General features: G+C 33.8%; 1 protein-coding gene across 2 annotated transcripts; it reads right to left on the bottom strand.

Annotated features, from left to right (window-relative positions):
• Positions 1–8,102: 8,102 nt before the first annotated feature.
• Positions 8,103–12,612, bottom strand: LOC100784078 (wall-associated receptor kinase 2). 2 transcript variants are annotated; one of them, XM_014765247.2, is made up of 4 exons: positions 11,945–12,612; positions 11,033–11,430; positions 9,872–10,030; positions 8,103–9,488 (listed from the first exon to the last, which is right to left on the bottom strand). In XM_014765247.2, exons 1-4 carry the CDS (start codon positions 12,406–12,408, stop codon positions 8,290–8,292), a joined length of 2,220 nt encoding a protein of 739 aa, XP_014620733.1. In that variant the 5' UTR covers positions 12,409–12,612; the 3' UTR covers positions 8,103–8,289. The 2 variants fall into 2 exon arrangements, with proteins under 2 accessions (XP_014620733.1, XP_014620734.1); XM_014765248.2 differs by having other exon boundaries at positions 11,969–12,612.
• Between the last annotated feature and the right edge of the window lie 5,180 nt (positions 12,613–17,792).

Genomic DNA, 17,792 nt, shown 5'->3' with positions numbered 1-17,792 from the left:
CAAAGGGGAAGGTTCAGTGCACTTGTTCAGTAGTGAGAGTAACACATGCATCACACAATCATGATGAAAGGTGCTTGGAGAAAACAGTGCTTGCTATTGAGTCTTCTTGCTTTTGTTGTTCTATCAGAAGGATCAAGATTACCTAAGGAGTACTGGGAACAGATGATGCCAAAGAAGCTACCTTCTCCTTCTTCTTCTCCCTCCAAAGGCACGAATTCGGTGTTGCCTTCGTCTTTGTCGAACACAAAAAATGATGGTCTTCCTACGTCAGATGGAAAGGTCTAATGTAGAGTAAACTATGTTGTAGTTAGCAATCTCTCTAACGGTACATTTCAGTGCTGGCATTCTCATTACTCAGCGCTGATGATTTGAAGAAAGCATCATTATTTAGTAAATCTGTTACAAAGGTTCATCTCACGTGCTGCTTATAAAGCAGAATCACGTACACTCTTGTAGATTCATTGGTCTTGGTCCGAAGACAGTGCAGTCCCTTGTAAAGATGTTGGAGTAACAATTCCTCATTGGACCAGATAAATTTATTAAGAACATTTCCTGATGTAAAATTTATTGGAAGACATTTTAACGGCATCTGCTATATTTCTTTCATGTAACATCCTTGATCATCATCTGTTAGTTATATTTTCCTGAATAATATTTCCTGTAAATCTGAATTCTTACCACAACATTGTCACTCAATTTACTTGGTAGATAGAAATTATTGATGTAATTCTTGTAGGGAAATGGATTTCCACAAAAGGAACAACACACCTTTAAGTCTCATATATGAATTCATACTTTATCTCTTCGCATATTGCCTTGTAACCATAAATGGAGTTATGCTTGTGATATTTATATTTATAGAATTAGTTTTTTCTCCGAGAGGTGATATTTACAAATAACATTTTTCTTTTTATCATATCAAACACTTAAGCTTTGTTGAAAATCTTATTCAATTTTGGAATAGAAAATGAAAGTGTGCTTGAATCTGCTTCATGTTTACGGAACCAAGTACAATCCCCAAGTGTTCTTCCCTCATCTTGTTTTTCAATGACAGGTGTCCACGAAGAAGTCATTTTTGGGTTTCTCTGTGATATCAATCTTATTCTGACTTGCCAAATTCATATAAAGAATAACATGGGGAAATAATGGGAAGTGAATGAATGACTATTGCTTGTGTTATCCTAGATTTGACAATGTGAAATGATGGTTTCACACATGTTTGTATTTCCATGTACATCAAACACATGAATGTAACTGGGTAGAACTTAAGAATTTTGCAACAAAATCATGTTCTTTAAGCCATGAATATTGGTAACAATGCCGTATATTATGTTTTGCTTTTTCTCTAAGAAAGATTATTAAAGCTGCGTTTCCCTAACCAATCTGCATGACATACTAGAATACAAACATACATACATATACTCATATATATATATATATAAACAACAGAGATGATTTCAGAAACATTACAAATGTTGTAGCAGAACTTTAATACAAAAACGAAATAGAGGGTATGCTGCTTTGCCATATTCATCTTCCATTATCCAATGATATTACTACATGATCCCTGATGCTGTCATACCCAGCAGTGCATTGGTGGCTGCAGCTATCACCATGTGTATAAATGCTAGATGATGCATCATGAAGCAAGAATTGGGTCTCCTCCATATTTTGGTCTCTATTGATCCATGGATGCTTCTCCTTTTGCCTTATTGCATCCAACTCAATTGCAACTTCCCTCATGCTAGGCCTTTCCTCTCCATTGAGTCTCAAGCACTTTGCGGCAAGAATAGCAACCTCCACAATCTCCTTTTTATTTTCGTCATTCACAATGCTAACTTAAAAAACATCAAACAGGTGATTGTAACATCTCATTTTTCATAAAGTAATTTAAAAAGAATTATTATTTATAAATAAATAGAGTTTTGAAAAAAATGATGAGATTTTATAAATAAATAAGGAGATATAATTATTAATTAAAATAATGATTTGAGAGAAAATAAAAAGGGTATTTTATTTATTTGTTTGATAGAGAATAAAATAGAGTTTGTTTTTATAAAATAATAAATAAATAAATAGATTAAACCTAGCTATAAATAGCATTACGTCAATTTTGACACGGACGGTGCCTCTTCTTTTCCTTATTTTCGTTTGTTCTCTTCACCTCTCAAAATCCTCTCTTTCCCATAGACCACCAAACCTATCTCAGAAAAATGACGATCTTGGACTCATTCATCGTCGGATCGTCGTGAAATTTAAACACCAGATTTGAAACTCAATTTCGTGAATTCTCACCGTTGGGAATTTTGAAAAATAATGTCAAAGCTGAGAGAAATACCCTTTGCATCGTAGCTTTTTCCTTTCTCGCAGAAATCCAAAACTATTTCGGTAAAACTATGATCTCAGACTCATTAACCGTTGGATTGCAGTGAAATTTTGGTATGTGGTTCACAATTCAATTCCGCACGCTTTCCCGTTGGGATTTGAATGATAATATTCATGGAGAGAGAAAAAGGAATCACACGAAGACATTAAAAATGGAGGCTTCAATCCCTTCTTTGTCTCTCTGACGTTTGGGAACTCTATCGGAGTAGTCAGAGAAAAAACTAGAGGAATCTCAGGGAACCGCTAGAGATGTTGCTATCGCTGTCGGAAGACACGTGAGTTCGCTTAGAGGTAGGGGATGAGTTATTCACAATTGGGGGTTAGTGAGAACATGTGCAGAGATTCTTAAAAGATTAAATTAGGGTTTTATTTTGGGATGTTTATTAAATTACAATTTTTCCTTTATGATTATAAATAAAATATTGATGTTCTAATGAGAATTGCTTGATAAATTGTGCTCTTAATATTTGTATATTTTGGCCTATGATTTTGATGTAGTTGTGCAATATTATTTGAGGGGTTTTATTCCTGAGGTTGTGATAGTCTTTTATAAATTGTTATATTGAGGATATGAAATGATGGTTCAAATTGTGAGTATGTGCTGAATTGAACATGTGATGAATGATGGAATACATGTATATTGAGATGTGTATTGTGTTGTGAGCGATGAATTGTGTAATCATACAACTGTAAGACCCTTTAAGGACGACGAGTTTATTTCCTATAATTAGGCGACGAAAAAAGTGTGGCTCTTGCTCCAACGTATCCTCAAGTGCGATGAAAAACTCATACCTACATAGTTCTTTGAAAGAAAGCAAGTTATGCGTAGAATTGATTTTAAACTTTTGAAAGGTTCATTTTAACCAATAAAAGTAAAAGAGACCGTTAATGCATTGGACCTTGAATGGACTCAAGCGAATTTTGTGGATAAAAGCTAGGTTATATGTTGATTTTAACTTTGGTTTCACTTATTTAATTTCAATCTCATCAATAGATGACTTTTGAAGTAAACGATCGGTTGAAACTTTATTTTACAATGATAAAATGAGATTACGGCACAAACGATTGGTTGAAATTCGCTTTACGTAAAGAAATGAGATCATTGATTGTAGAAGAATGAGATGAAGATGTGCAAAGCAACAAAGAGGACCCCTAAGGGTGCATAGAGCGAATTCAAAACCTTAAAATAAAAACTAACCGGTTGATGAACGAAGAACGATGTAGGAATCGGTCACGGTTGTGATTCAGAAGCACCTCGACCTCGTTTTTTCTTCTTCTTTCTCCTTTTTCTCCTTAATTTCACTAAATCCTTTCAATGTTAGAAGTCTGAACCCCTTCCTTCAGCCCCCTCACGCCTAATTATAGGAAATAAGGGGACTTGGTTGATCATCAGCTCGCCAAGGTGAGCTAGTTACTTCACCCCTAAGTTATTTGGAGGCCCAGACGAGCCTGGGCGAGCCAGAGGTCAGAAAAAACTTCCAAATGACCTTTTTGCCCTTCCTTTTGGGTATTTTCTGTATTCTTTTTTGAAACATCAAAAAACCTTTTGGATTATGCGACAATTGGTGTCAAGCAGCTCAATTCAACTAGTAAGAATCAAAACGTTAGCAAATGATCATCCCCGAACGAAATTAGGGTCTGATAGTTCTTCTTGATGAATCTAATTTATTCGTCCATTGAATCTATCCATGTTTTATCTTGCGTAGCTTCTTTGAAGTCCCCTGGTTCACAATATACAAAGAAACAAAATAGTGTGCTATTATCCAATCTCTTAGTTTTATCATAAAGATCTTGGAGGGTTCTTGTGCATGACACGACCCTTTCACTCTCAGGAGATGGCAAAGTGTCTTTGTGAATGGTTGATGTTGATAGGGTGAGCTCTTGCTGAACATGTTGAGGTGTCTTCTCTTCTTCAAGTGGAGGAAAGAAGTTGTATTCCTTTTCATGAGTCTCAAAGTCCCATTATCCTTCTTCATCAAACTCCACATCTCGACTGACTACCATCTTCTTGTTGTTTGGGTTGTACAACTTGTACCCTTTTGAACTTGGATCATAACCCATGAACATGAATCTCTCACTCTTATCATCAAGTTTTTCTCTTCTCTTGTCTAGGACATGAACATGAGTTGTACTCCAAAAAACCCTCAAGTGAGTGATACTAGCCTTTCTTCCACTCCATACTTCTTGTGGTATCTTTCCCCCAAACACTTTGTGTCGGAGACCGATCAGACAGATAAACTGTACACGCCACAGCTTCTGCCAAAAATTCTTTTGCCAGTTTCTTGCTTTTGAGGATGCTTTGAGCTATATCAAGGATCGTTCTATTTTTTCTTTCTGCCACACCATTCTGTTGGGGGGACCTTGGAACTGTCAAGGGGCGTCTAATTCCATTCTCTTCATAGAACACTCAGAACTCTTTGGAAGTGAATTCTCCTCCTCAGTCAGTCCTCATGGCTTTGATCTCTTGACCACTTTCTTTCTCCACTACAGCTTTGAACTTCTTGAATGCGGAAAAAACTTTTGATTTCTTCTTTAAGAAACAAACCCACATTTTTCTTGAAAAATCATCAATGAATAGGAGGAAATAGTTATTTTTTCCTAGTGACATTGGCTTGATTGTCCCATAGAAGTCAGCATATATTAGCTCAAGTGGCTTCTTAGCTCTTGATGTGATCCTTATTAGGAGTGGATCGCTTGGTATAGGACACAAAATTTGGATGACACCACTTCCAGAGATGAAAGATAAGTCAGGGTAGGCGCCACAAGGGTTACCTTGATAAGTCCGAGATTGGTTCACCAAGGAACCCAGAGAGATGCTCTTGCAAAAATACACATGTATTTTCTCAAAATGGCAAAAGTCCCTTTTCTTGAAAATGAGTTCAATGCATATAGTGTAGCTGAGGTGCAGTTGAAAAGGCACCAATTTTATTTAATTAAAATTACAAGAAAAATAGAAAATATTTGACTTGGGCCTTCAAATATTTAGGCCTTCAGCAACAATTAAGATTCTTGGTAGTGAATCTGGGCCTTCATCCTTCTCCAATTGGGCCTTGTCAAGTATGGCTGATACCATTTGTTGGAGGGTATCCTCTAACTGTTTAGTCCTACTCCTAGTCATAGGTCCTTGTATTTGGGAAACTTTGGGATTCTCATCAACTTGTTCTAAATTGTTTGCCATGTGAATAGCCTTCACAAAGTTGATCAGGGTGGTTAATAGAGGGTAGTCCTATCACCATCTTCTCCTTTGATAGCCAACTTAAGCCTTCAAAATTTAATTGCCCAAATTGAAGATGCCATAGCCAGGATGCATCAATGTTGCAAGCTTTAAGACATTTTGCAACATTGTTTTGGATATTCAACAAGAACATCCCATTTCTTGACGTTGGTACCTTCGTGATTAGATTGCTTCTCCTATCTCTGATGGAAAGACTGGAATCTTTCATTGAATATCATAGCCTTTTTTGAGTAATTGTCCCAAACTCATAATATTATTCTTCATATTTGGGACATAGTAGACATTTGATATGAATTCATGTCTTCCATCTTTCAAATAAATTAAGATCTTACATTTTCCTTTTACAAGAATCTTAGAATTATCACCAAATGAGACATTGTCACTTACTGATTCATCAAGATCCACGAACATGCTTCTTTTCTACACATATGGTTGCTTGCACCAGTGTCAAGGTATCATGTGTTTTCTTGGCTACCTTCATTACCTCCACATGCTAGAAGCACTATTTCAAACTTCTTGTCTTTTTGCTCCACATAGTTAGTCTCCTCCTCAACTCTATTCTAGGCAAATCTATATTCTGAAGCATAGTGGCCAATCTTTTGACAATTATAGCATTGGGTTTGAGGTTTATCATACCTTGTGCTTGTATAGCCTCTTCCATATTTTCTTGTTGAGCTTTTCCTTTCTCGTAATTGTTGTTGATGAAATTTGAACCTCGTCCACTGTTGCCATGTCCAACCTATCCTCGGTTGAGACCTTGACCTCTACCTCGACCTCGTTGACTTCTCTCATTTTCTTGACTTTATTCCTTCTCCTTAAGTGGCATCTTGAAGAGTTGCTCAGTGATCTCTTGCTTCTTATTATGCTTATCCTCGTAAGCTTGTAGTGATCCTTAAAGTTGTTCTATCCTCATAGTTTCTGAATCTTTGTTTTCCTCGATTGTCACAACAATATGCTCAAATTTGGGATCTAACGAGCACAGTATCTTCTCCATAATTCTTACGTCTTCTAACTCCTCACCATTTCTTTTTAGTTGATTTGAAAAAGCGAGAATTCTTGAAAAATAATCAGAAATGGACTCTGACTCTTTCATATGTAAGGATTCGAACAAACCTCTTAGAGTTTGGAGACACACCTTCTTTACTTTTTCTTTTCCTGTGTGAAAGGTTTGAAGCTTATCCCATGTCTCCTTAACGGATGTTGCATCAGAAATATTCTCAAATGCATCATCATCTAATGCTTGATAGATGAGGAAGAGAGCTTTCTTGTCTCTTTTTCTTGAATCCTTTAAAGTCTCCTTTTTGTGCTTGGGATAGTGAAGTCTTATCTTGCATCTCCTTATAGCCTTTTTCAACCATTTTCCAAACATCATGTGCTCCAAGAAGGGACTTCATTTTGATGCTCCAATTATCATAGGTGCTCCCCTTTAGAAGTGGAACTTGGAAGGATGTCGCTCCATTGCTTGTCATAACTATAGAGGAATTTCTTATCAGAACCTAAGCTCAGATACCACTTTGTTGGAAAAGAGAATGTTATAGGAAGTATTTGAAAGAAATGGAGGAGGAGAGAATATTTGAAAGAAGGCTAGTTTTTATTTCTTGAGAAATGTTTTGGTTTTGACTTCTTTTTGGTTCGTTGGATGTTTTACAAATGACAACCTCTCTCCCTTTTATAGGCTTCAAGGGAGAGTTCTAGATATATCAAGAAAGATTCGACACACTTAAAGGAGGGAGAGTTCTACAAACTTCTCACAACTACTTAGTTCTATACACTTTCGCCAATTAAATATTATTTTTATTTATTTCTACACTTCTCTAGAATTTTCTTTGGAGTAGTAGCACAAACTTAATGGGTCTAACACTTGATTAATTGGCTAAATCAAGTTTATATTATTCAACACATTTTCTCTATAATTTTAGTCTCATTGATAGATAAAACCATAGTTGATTAATTGTTCAATTATTGGAATTACATCAGAGGGTCGGAAAATATAGTGAAATTAGATAGTTTTATTTTAAAACAAAAGGCAAATGCATTGGACCTTCAAAACCATTTCTAAATTATTGTCTTTATTAGTAGATTTTTTAGTGGCAATTGTTTATTGGTCATAAGGGTTTATTGTCATTAAATAAGTACAACTAAAATTTAAATTTGTCGTAGTGATGGAGACTTGTCATAAACATTTTATTTTCTTTAGCTTTCTGAGAAACTTATCCACCAAATAGTCATCTCTGGGTTTCTTTGTATTATTCTGACCTACAAATTAATAAATAAAATCACGTAGCAATAGGAGGAGAATGATCCTTTGCTTCGCTAGATATGATTGAATCGAAATGAGGAGGGTTTCACACGTCTGAGTGCGTATGTTGATTTGGGATGTGCATGTAAATAGAACATAAAACATGTTAATTATACAATGAATTGGCAGCAACACATTTTATAAGAACCGTACGTACGTAGACAATTAGTCAATCCATCGTGATTGAAGTAAGCGCATTGCATATATATAATTTTAAGTCTTTAACTTTACTACATAACATAGTTCAATACATAAATACACACAAATACACACTCATGAAAACAACTCAATGGATTTTTCATCATGAATACAGAAGGTTGTAACAGAACTTTGAAGCAAACTGGAGCGTATGCTGCTTAGCCATAATTAATTATCTTCCATCATCGAAAGCAATTTGTGCATGATCATTAATGCTGTCATACCCAGTGTATTGATGGCTGCCGCTATCACCTGATACACACAGGCTAGATGATCCCTTTTGAAGCAACTGAGCCTCCTCTGGATTTTGGAATGTATTTATCCAAGGATGCTTCTCGGTTAGCCTCATTCGCTCCAACTCCATAGCCACTTCCTTCATGCTAGGCCTTTCCTCCCCATTGAGTCTCAAGCACTTTGCAGCAAGAATAGCAACCTCCATGATCTCCTTTTTATTTTCTTCATTCATAATGCCATCTTGAACAACATCAGATAGGCGATCCTCTTTCAAGCAAGACAAAAAGTGGTTAGTGAGACTTCTTTTCTCTTCTGGCTTGCCAAAAGAATATGGTTTCTCCCCTGTTAGCAGCTCTACAAGCACTACCCCAAAGCTGTAGACATCACTTTTCTCAGTTAGTTGGCTTGTACGCATGTACTCTGGATCCAGGTAACCAAAAGTTCCTTGCACCATTGTGGCTATTTCTGCTTGATCAATTGGTACCAATCTTGAAGCTCCAAAATCAGACACTTTTGCAGTGTAAGTGTTATCTAAGAGGATGTTAGCAGTCTTCACATCTCTGTGGATAATGGCTATTGAGGCTTCTGAGTGCAGATATGTTAGAGCTCCAGCTGCCTCTGCTGCTATCCTTACACGCGTTTTCCAAGTTTCATTATTTACCTTTCTTTCGGTGTGTATAAAATCAAAAAGGGTACCATTGTTAACAAATTCATAAACCAGTAAAGGAACTTCTGTCTCTAAACAACATCCCAAGAGTTTGACCACATTTCTATGATTGATTTGGGATAGAACAATCACCTCGTTAGCAAATTGTTCGCTTTGGCTCTTATCAACTATTTTGGACTTCTTGATAGCAACAATTCTGTTATCTGCTAGGTGTCCTTTGAAAACTGTGCCAAAACCTCCTTTGCCAATGATTAAGCTCTCGTCAAAGTTGTCGGTGGCCTTATTTAGTTGTTCCACTGTGAAAATTTGAATTTGGGAGGAGTTTTCTCTTGTAGAGAGTTTCTGTAGCAAAATGGAACCACCATTCTGCTGAAAGTATTTCTCTCTGAGTTTGTTGAGTTTCTTTTTCTGGTATATCAAGTACAATGAGGTCGTCCCCACAAATAGAATAACAATTCCCGCTCCTACTCCTGCGGTCAGAATAAGTCAAACACGAATATTCTTGAATTGTTTTTGAACTAAGCTTGAATAAAGTTTTCAATAAAGACTCATAAGTGAAAAAAAATATGAAAATAAAATGAAATTTCTTTCGTAATTTAAAATTAAGTTAGGTATTTTAGCTTTTAAAGAAGTTATTAAAAGAAATAACATGTACAAAATTTGAAATACTTAAAGTCGATTTTAATATTTGAAAGAAATTCAATTCATTTTATCTTTTCTGTTATAAATACTTATTGAAAAGTTTATTTGGACATGACTCTTATCTTAGTAGCATATTAACTGAATGAACACAGATACATCAAAATAAATTACAAGAGTTGAAGAGGAAAATAAAACAATTGCATGCGCTTACCTATGACAACCTTGGTAACAACTTCTTGTTGGTGGCACCCTTCTGATCCCTTTGTTCCATTTCCTGATTTTGGACACAAACATATGTGGGATCCGTTGGTGTTGAGACAATTTTTTTCACTTATGCATGTATGACTGCCTGTCTTACATTCGTCAATGTCTGCAAATCACAAATAGAAATAACAAAGAACTTACTAAAGAGATTTTGTTTTTGTGATAGGATACTAAATTTCTAAAGGCAAATAAATGGGGTGCAACTAAGGAGCTAACTAGCTAAAACATTCTGATATATGATATGAATTGAGATTTAAAAATTTAAGTCTGATCTTAATTTGGTCTAGTCCAATAATAAATAGTAACATCATTTTTTTCAATAAATTCAATAAAAGATTCTTGATAAGAGAATATTAGGTCATTTTTTTTCAATATATAGTAACATCATTTGTGCTACATTTATTATATTAGGTTAGATCTTATGTTAAAAAATATAAATAAGAACATTTTTTAATCAAAATAAATGTGGTTAGTTTTCATATATAGTAAATATGTGTCTTGCACTCTACTAAATAAGTCAATAATTAATCATTGTCATCACCCAATTACACCGATTCAAATGATATATGTTTCGTAGAAAACAAAGAAGTTGGATGAAAAATAGAAAAAAAAATATAGTAAAAAATAAGACTATTTAGTTTAAGAAAAATAAAAAAAATAGTAAAAGAAATTTATTGAGTTAAATAATTGATTATGAAGATCTCATAATTAATTACGAATTATTTTTAATGGATCATATTTGAAAAAAAAAAGGTTTCTTTTGTAAAAGACACTGCCAATCAACATTGATAATTGAATATAAGTATTTTCTTTGCCAACAAAATGATTGGGAATAAGTGATTAATATATTGAAGTTAAAATTAAAACATTAAAATATTACTTGAATTTGATTATTTGCATAAATAATAAATTTTTATTAGATTTTATTTATTTCTCATCAAATGTAACTAAAAATAATGAAAACCGTGGTATATGGTTGCAATAGTCTGTGCAAGTAACCATAATCAGCGTCCCTGTGGTCGAAGTAGCTATTGTTCCTAAGGGGTAGAGCAAATAACAATCAAGGAGAAAGAACATAAAGGTTTAATTCTTAGCATAAATTAATTACCTTTGCAACCATCCGGATGGTACGGGTTTCCCTCAAAGCCTTTTTTACATTTGCATCGGTAGCCATATCCCGAGGGCGAGTTCTCACAAACGCTATTACTCTTGCATGCTTTACCCTTGGAATTGAAACACTGTTTTCCAACTGCCCAATCAACAACCATGGGAGCCTTATCGAATGGTACCGATTTTAAATGTTTCATCGAGAAAGTATAGTTGCCGTTTTTTGCCACAAAAGAATAGCCGCATTTGTTGAAGTCCGAAGAGTAATTGAAATTGTAATAGCTGAATGCTTGTATGCTAATATTCTTCATTCGAGGAGGTATATCCATCTGGCAACACCCTATCCCCGTACACTTTCCATCTTCCTGCATGCTTTGCACACTCTCTATGGTGTCACACCTTGTCAAGCACGGAAATTTAAGATTGATGGAATAATTAAAAAAAATTAAGGAAAAAAAATTGTGAATTTAATCTTCTTATTAATAAAAATTAACAAATTAACAATTTTAATAAAATTAAAATATATTATTTTTTACGGTCACAGAATATAAAAATATTTAGTTTCTATAAAAAAAATTAGTATGTTTTTCATGCTCATAAAATTGAAATTTATTTTTTGTCTTAGATATAAATTCGGCTAAATCTGAATCAATAATAATAAATATAATATAAATTTAACTTTTTTTACATCATTAATACATATAATTAATGTAAAATGTGATTATTTTACAACATTCATATATATAATTGATGTAAAAAATCATGTATGGAAGTTCCAATGTTTCAACCTTCATTCAACTAAAAAAAATATATTTCAATTTCATGAGAATCTACTGAAATTTTGCTGAAATAGATTCAAACATTTTTATATTTATAACAAAAAGAAACATATTTAGTAAAAAAAAAAAAAAACCTTGTGAAGCACCCCATTCGAGACCTGATGTCGTTGTTAAAGCTGTTGAGATAGCCATAGGTATCGCACCCTACGGTTACGAACTTGTTGTCCTCGCTAGAGACGGTAAAAGCCGGAGTTGTGAGACTGGCTTCGTTACCTTTCGTGTCTACTCTACCAAAAGATTCGATTTTGCAAACTTTCGAGATGAAGGCAAGCACGACCATTTTACTGTCGAGGGTTATGTCCAGAATTTGGACGTTACCGTTTCCGAGATATAAAGTGGAGTTTATGCAAGTGAGCATCAATGCCCTCTCCAAGAAACAGTTTTCACCGGTGACAGAAGAGTTGCCTATGCCAAATGGATACGGAATTGATGAAACGCTTCCGCAAGTGCTTCGGCAGCCATGTAGGGTTTTTTCAGCTGCTGCTAACGCAATCAGCAACAGAAGGGTTAGTTGCCTCTGCGGGACATTCAATCCCATTGTTTTCTTGGACTCAATTTTATCACTCACAACTTGGGCTGCCTAGTGGCTTAAGAGTTTCATTTATTTATAAACTTGAAATTTTTGTTTTTTTTTTCTACAGTGTTCATTTGAGTTGAGGAAGATGGAAGACTGAACAGTGATCAGACACAGTGCTCGCATAAAGAAAGTGAGAGAGGGAGAAAGATATTGACAAATCTCCAAAAATTATTGAATTTTTCTGACCTAAAAGTTAAGAAAGAAAGTTCCAGGTAAGAATGCGATAAGATACATGAACTTGGATAGCGTCAGCATGGCAGAATTAAGAGGTAAGGATAAGAGAAAGAAAGTGAGATGACGTATAGAGAGTTCGTAAGCATGGCGAAACTAAGAAGCACTGATAGGTGGAAAAAGTGAGAGAAGGAAAAAGAGGTCAAAAAGTATATGCATGGTCGTCAAAAAGTATATATGAAACGTGACATTCCTTTATTTTAATTATAATTCTAATGTAATTATGATGTTTTTTATGATAAAGACATTTCTGATTATTATATATTCTATCAAACATCCAAGGGCCATGGGCTTGGAGTAGTAGTGACAGCCAGATAATATTAGAATAATATTTTATGTGAAATAAATAATTAATAATTAAGAGTTAAATTGTAATTAGATTAATTAGGAGAAATTTTTAGAGGTAATTGTTATTTGATGGGAGTACTAATTATAAAATGAGATTAATACTACTAACATAAAATAAGGTTCCCTTTCTCACACAAAAGTGTTTTCTTTTAGTCATCGTCATCACCAACGTGAGAGAGACAGAAATAAAGGTCTGAAGAAGTGAAATTTTATTTTTCTCCTCTTCCAAGAAAATGAAAGTACTACGCCAGAGAAAATTATAGGTACATACTTGATTTTCTATCATTGATCATCTAAGAAATCCCTTAATATTTTACATGTAGTATCAGAGCGTGTGTTATGAAATTTATGATTTTTTAAGAATGATTTAATTTCTCCCAATTATGCATGAATCCTACTTATGAAATTTAGGGATTTTTTCCCGCTGCAATTATGAAATCTTATATTGAAAAAGGGTATGAATACATAAAATTATATTAACTTATGATATTTGTATTTAATTAGTGGGTACTTTGGATTATATATATTAAATTTGGAGAAAGATTTCATATTTATCTTTTTGTGGTATCTAATTTAATTTGAAAGCCATTGAGGCAGCCAGTTTTTATTTATAATGGAGTTATGGGCATCATCATGTTTCCGTGATAGCTGCCATGGGCGTTTTTTTATTTTTTTATCTTAATGGAAGGAAAGTAAGAAAAAGCGAAATCCCTTATGTGTCATCAATGGTGGTTGGTGTTGGTATTTTTTTTTCCCTTTAACATATAATGTGGAGAAAGTGACCCACCCCAAGTTTCTTTTTGAAAAGTTGCGCCAGCACGTACGTTCAGGGAAGGGAGGAAGTGGAAATTTTGAAAATTGCTATTTGCAACCTTATTTTGCTATTTTCAATTCCAGTTGTTTTTTTTTCTCAAAAAATTATTATTGATTGTCATTAAAGGATTGAAAATTTATATGTTAGAATTAAATTAACCTGAATGCTTTGAAATTATTGGTAGTATATATATATATATATATATATGCTACATATTTCTTTGAACGTGTTTGAATGTAAAACACAAATAAATGTGAATATTATTTTATGGCTTGGAATGAAATTAAAAAAATGGCTTTGAATTGTTAATAGCAATAACTATGTGCAGGTCATATATATTTGGTTAGAATTAAATGTATGTTGAATTTATTAGTCACCAAAGTGGTCAAATTTATAAGGTTATTTAATTCCAAATTAATGATTATTTCAATTACTCATAGAATAATGGATGCTAAATTATATGATTATTGGATTATGGGTAATTAAAATTCATTGTTATAAGGCATTTATGGATCGCCCAAAAGTTGATTAGTTGTTCTTATAATTAATGAATATAATTGTAGGCAATTTGTGTGTATCATTAGTTTTATTTATATACCCAAAGGAAATAGATATTACTAATTGGTGCATATTTAATTGCCAAATAATGTTAAGAATTTTTATTAGCATCATCATGTTTGTATGTTGTGTGTTGGTGTATCACCCAAAGGAAAACATCAATATACATTGACCGTTATCTAAATGAATCATATGTATAACATGTATTTTATGTCTCAAAACACTTATGTGAATTGTATTATGTAATACATGTTCTCAATTAACTGAATTTTTATGTATCATTAGTGTCAATTTTAATGGACTTAACTTCTCTAACTGGAATGAGCAAGTCCAATTTCACCTTGGTGTTTTGGATCATGATCTTGCTATGTTGGAACAGAAGTTTGTTACTATTATTGATGTTAGTAGCAATGAAGAGAAAACCCATTATAAAGCTTGGAAAAGATCTAACAGACTCAGCTTAATATTGATGAGAATGACTGTTGTATACAATATTAAGACAACTCTCTCTAAAATTAAAAGTGCTAAAAGGTTTATGGGGTCAGTGGGAGAGCGCTCTCAAACAACTAATAAGTTTGTTGCTGAGACATTAATGAGTACATTGACCACCATGAAGTTTGATGGTTTACGTACTATGTATGAACATGTGATTGAGATGAAAATATTACAGTAAGACTTAAGACCTTGGGAATGACTGCGAATGAGAACTTTCTTGTTTTAGTTTATTTTGAACTCATTATCGTCTGAGTATAGCCCATTCCAAATGAGCTATAATACCATGAAAGATAAATGAAATGTGCATGAATTGCACAGTATGTTAGTTTAGGAAGAAATGAGGCTTAAGAATCAAGGAAGTCACTCAGTCCATTATGCAAGCCACCAAGGGAATCAAGGAGCTGAAAAGAAATTTGTGAAGAAGCATGATAAAGGCAAAGGGTCATTAAAGATAAATGACGACTCTTTGCAAATCCAGAAAAAGGTATCAAAGGGCAATAGTTGTCAATTTTGTAGGAAATCAGGACATTTCCAGAAAGATTGTCTAAAGTGTAAGTCTTGGTTCGAAAAGAAAGGTGAGCTTAATGCTTATGTATGTTTTGAATCAAACTTAACTGAAGTTCCTCATAATACATGGTAGATTAATTCTGGATGTACGACTCATGTTTCTAACATTATGTAAGGATTCCTTACAATCCAAACCTTAAGCCCAAATGAGAAGTTCGTCTTCATGGGGAATAGAGTGAAACTCCAGTGTAAGCAATCAAGACTTATTGTTTAAAACTCGACACTGGATATCATTTAGATTTATTGGAAACTCTTTATGTACCTAGTTTATCTAGGAATTTAGTTTCATCATCTAAACTTGATATTACTGGATACTCTTTTGATTTTGTTAATGGATGTTTCAATTTATTTAAGCATAATCATCTCATTGGTACTGGTATTCTTTGTGATGGTTTATATAAATTGAAATTAGATAGTTTGTATGCTGAAACTGTTTTAACTTTGCATCATAATGTTGGCACTAAACTTAATTTAGTGAATGAAAGATCTGTTTTCTTGTGGTATAAATGTTTAGGTAACATTTCTAGAGAAAGGATGAAAAGATTAATAAAGAATGAAATTCTTCCTTATCTAGATTTTATGGATCTAAATATTTGTGTGGGTTGTATTAAGGGAAAACAAGTAAAACATACAAAGAAAGAAGCTACAAGAAGCACTCAGTTTCTTGAAAATGTGCATACTGATATTTATGGACCTTTTGATGTTAGTTCTTTCAGAAAGGAATGATACTTTATCACCATTATTGATGATTATTCACGTTACGATTATGTCTACTTACTGCTTGAGATTTCTCAGGCAGTGGATGCCTTAGAAATTTACTAGAATAAAGTAAAAAGGCAATTAGACAAAAAGATGAAAATTATTAGATATGATAGAGGTGGTGTGTATTACGGAAGATATGATGAAATTGTGCAACACCCAGGTCCACTTGCTAAGCTTCTTCAGAAACGTGACATTTGTGCGCAATACACAATGCTGGTACACCACAACAAAATGGTGTATCAGAAAGACGTAACAGATCTTTAATGGATATGGTTAGGAGTATGTTAATCAATTCAACTTTACCCGTATCTTTGTGGATGTATGCTTTGAAAACTACCATGTATTTGTTGAATAGGGTTCCTAGTAAGGCAGTTCCAAAGACACCTTTTGAACTATGGACAAATAGGACACCTAGTATAAGGCACCTGCATGTTTAGGGTTGCCAGGTAGAAATAAGGATTTATAATCCGCAAGAAAGAAAATTGGATACAAGAACAATCAGTGAATATTTCATTGGATATCCAAAAAATTCAAAGGGGTATATGTTTCATTGTCCTAATCATAGTGTGAGAATTATCGAAACTGAAAATGCAAGGTTCATTGAAAATGGTGAAATCAGTGGGAGTAAAGTTCCACGAGAGGTGGAAATTAAAGAAGTTAGGGTGCAAGTCCCTTTAGCTTGTGCCTCTAGCAGTAAGGTGATTGCTCCTTTAGTTATTGTTACAAACAATAATGAAGAAGCACAAAACAATAATGAGTCCATGATAGATAATGAACCTATTGTGGAAGAACTGCAAGAAGTAGCATTAAGGAGGTCTCAAAGAGAAAGGAGACCAATTATTTCAAATGACTATGTAGTATACCTACATGAAATGGAAATATACTTAAGCATTAATGATAATGATTTAGTTTCGTTTTCACAAGATGTGATAATTTTAAGAAGTGGTTAAATGTCATGAAAGAAGAGACAAATTCCATGGAACATAATGGTGTTTGGGACCTTGTATAATTTCCAAAGGATTGTAAGAGAGTTGGTTGTAAGTGAGTCTTCAAGACTAAACGTGACTCTTATGGCAACCTTGAAAGTTACAAGGCTAGACTTGTTGCTAAATGATTTACTCGGAAAGATGACATTGATTATAAAGAGATGTTTTCACCGATCTCATGAAAGGATTATTTCATGATTATCATGACATTAGAAGCCCATTATGACTTGGAGCTACATTAGATGGATGTGAAAACTACATTTCTTAATGGAGATTTAGAGGAGAATGTTTATATGGACCAACCAATGGGGTTCTTAGTTGAGGGAAAGGAACACATAGTGTGCAAACTAAAGAAATCAATATACAGTCTTAAAGTAAGCTTCCCGCCAATGGTATTTGAGGTTTAATGATACCATTGTTTCATTTAGATTTAAGGGAAATATTGTTGATCGATGTATGTATCTGAAGGTTAGTGGGAGTAAGGTTATTTTCTAATTCTGTATATTGATGATATCTTGCTTGCAACTAATGATATTGGTCTTCTTCATGAGACTAAGAAATTTGTCTTTAGAAACTTTGAAGAG

Source organism: Glycine max, chromosome 13 (assembly GCF_000004515.6).
Source record: "Glycine max cultivar Williams 82 chromosome 13, Glycine_max_v4.0, whole genome shotgun sequence".
Taxonomy (NCBI): domain Eukaryota; kingdom Viridiplantae; phylum Streptophyta; class Magnoliopsida; order Fabales; family Fabaceae; genus Glycine; species Glycine max.
This window is presented reverse-complemented; position numbering and strand designations above follow the sequence as displayed.

Bases quoted from the DNA above. Each gene is read 5' to 3' on its own strand.
- LOC100784078 (XM_014765247.2), bottom strand. From the start codon at position 12,408: ATGGGATTGAATGTCCCGCAGAGGCAACTAACCCTTCTGTTGCTGATT. The intron at 10,031-11,032 runs GTAATTAATTTA...TGTGATTTGCAG, and splicing joins CCATCCGGATGGTTGCAAAG to ACATTGACGAATGTAAGACA. The intron at 9,489-9,871 runs GTAAGCGCATGC...TTCTGACCGCAG, and splicing joins TGTTACCAAGGTTGTCATAG to GAGTAGGAGCGGGAATTGTT.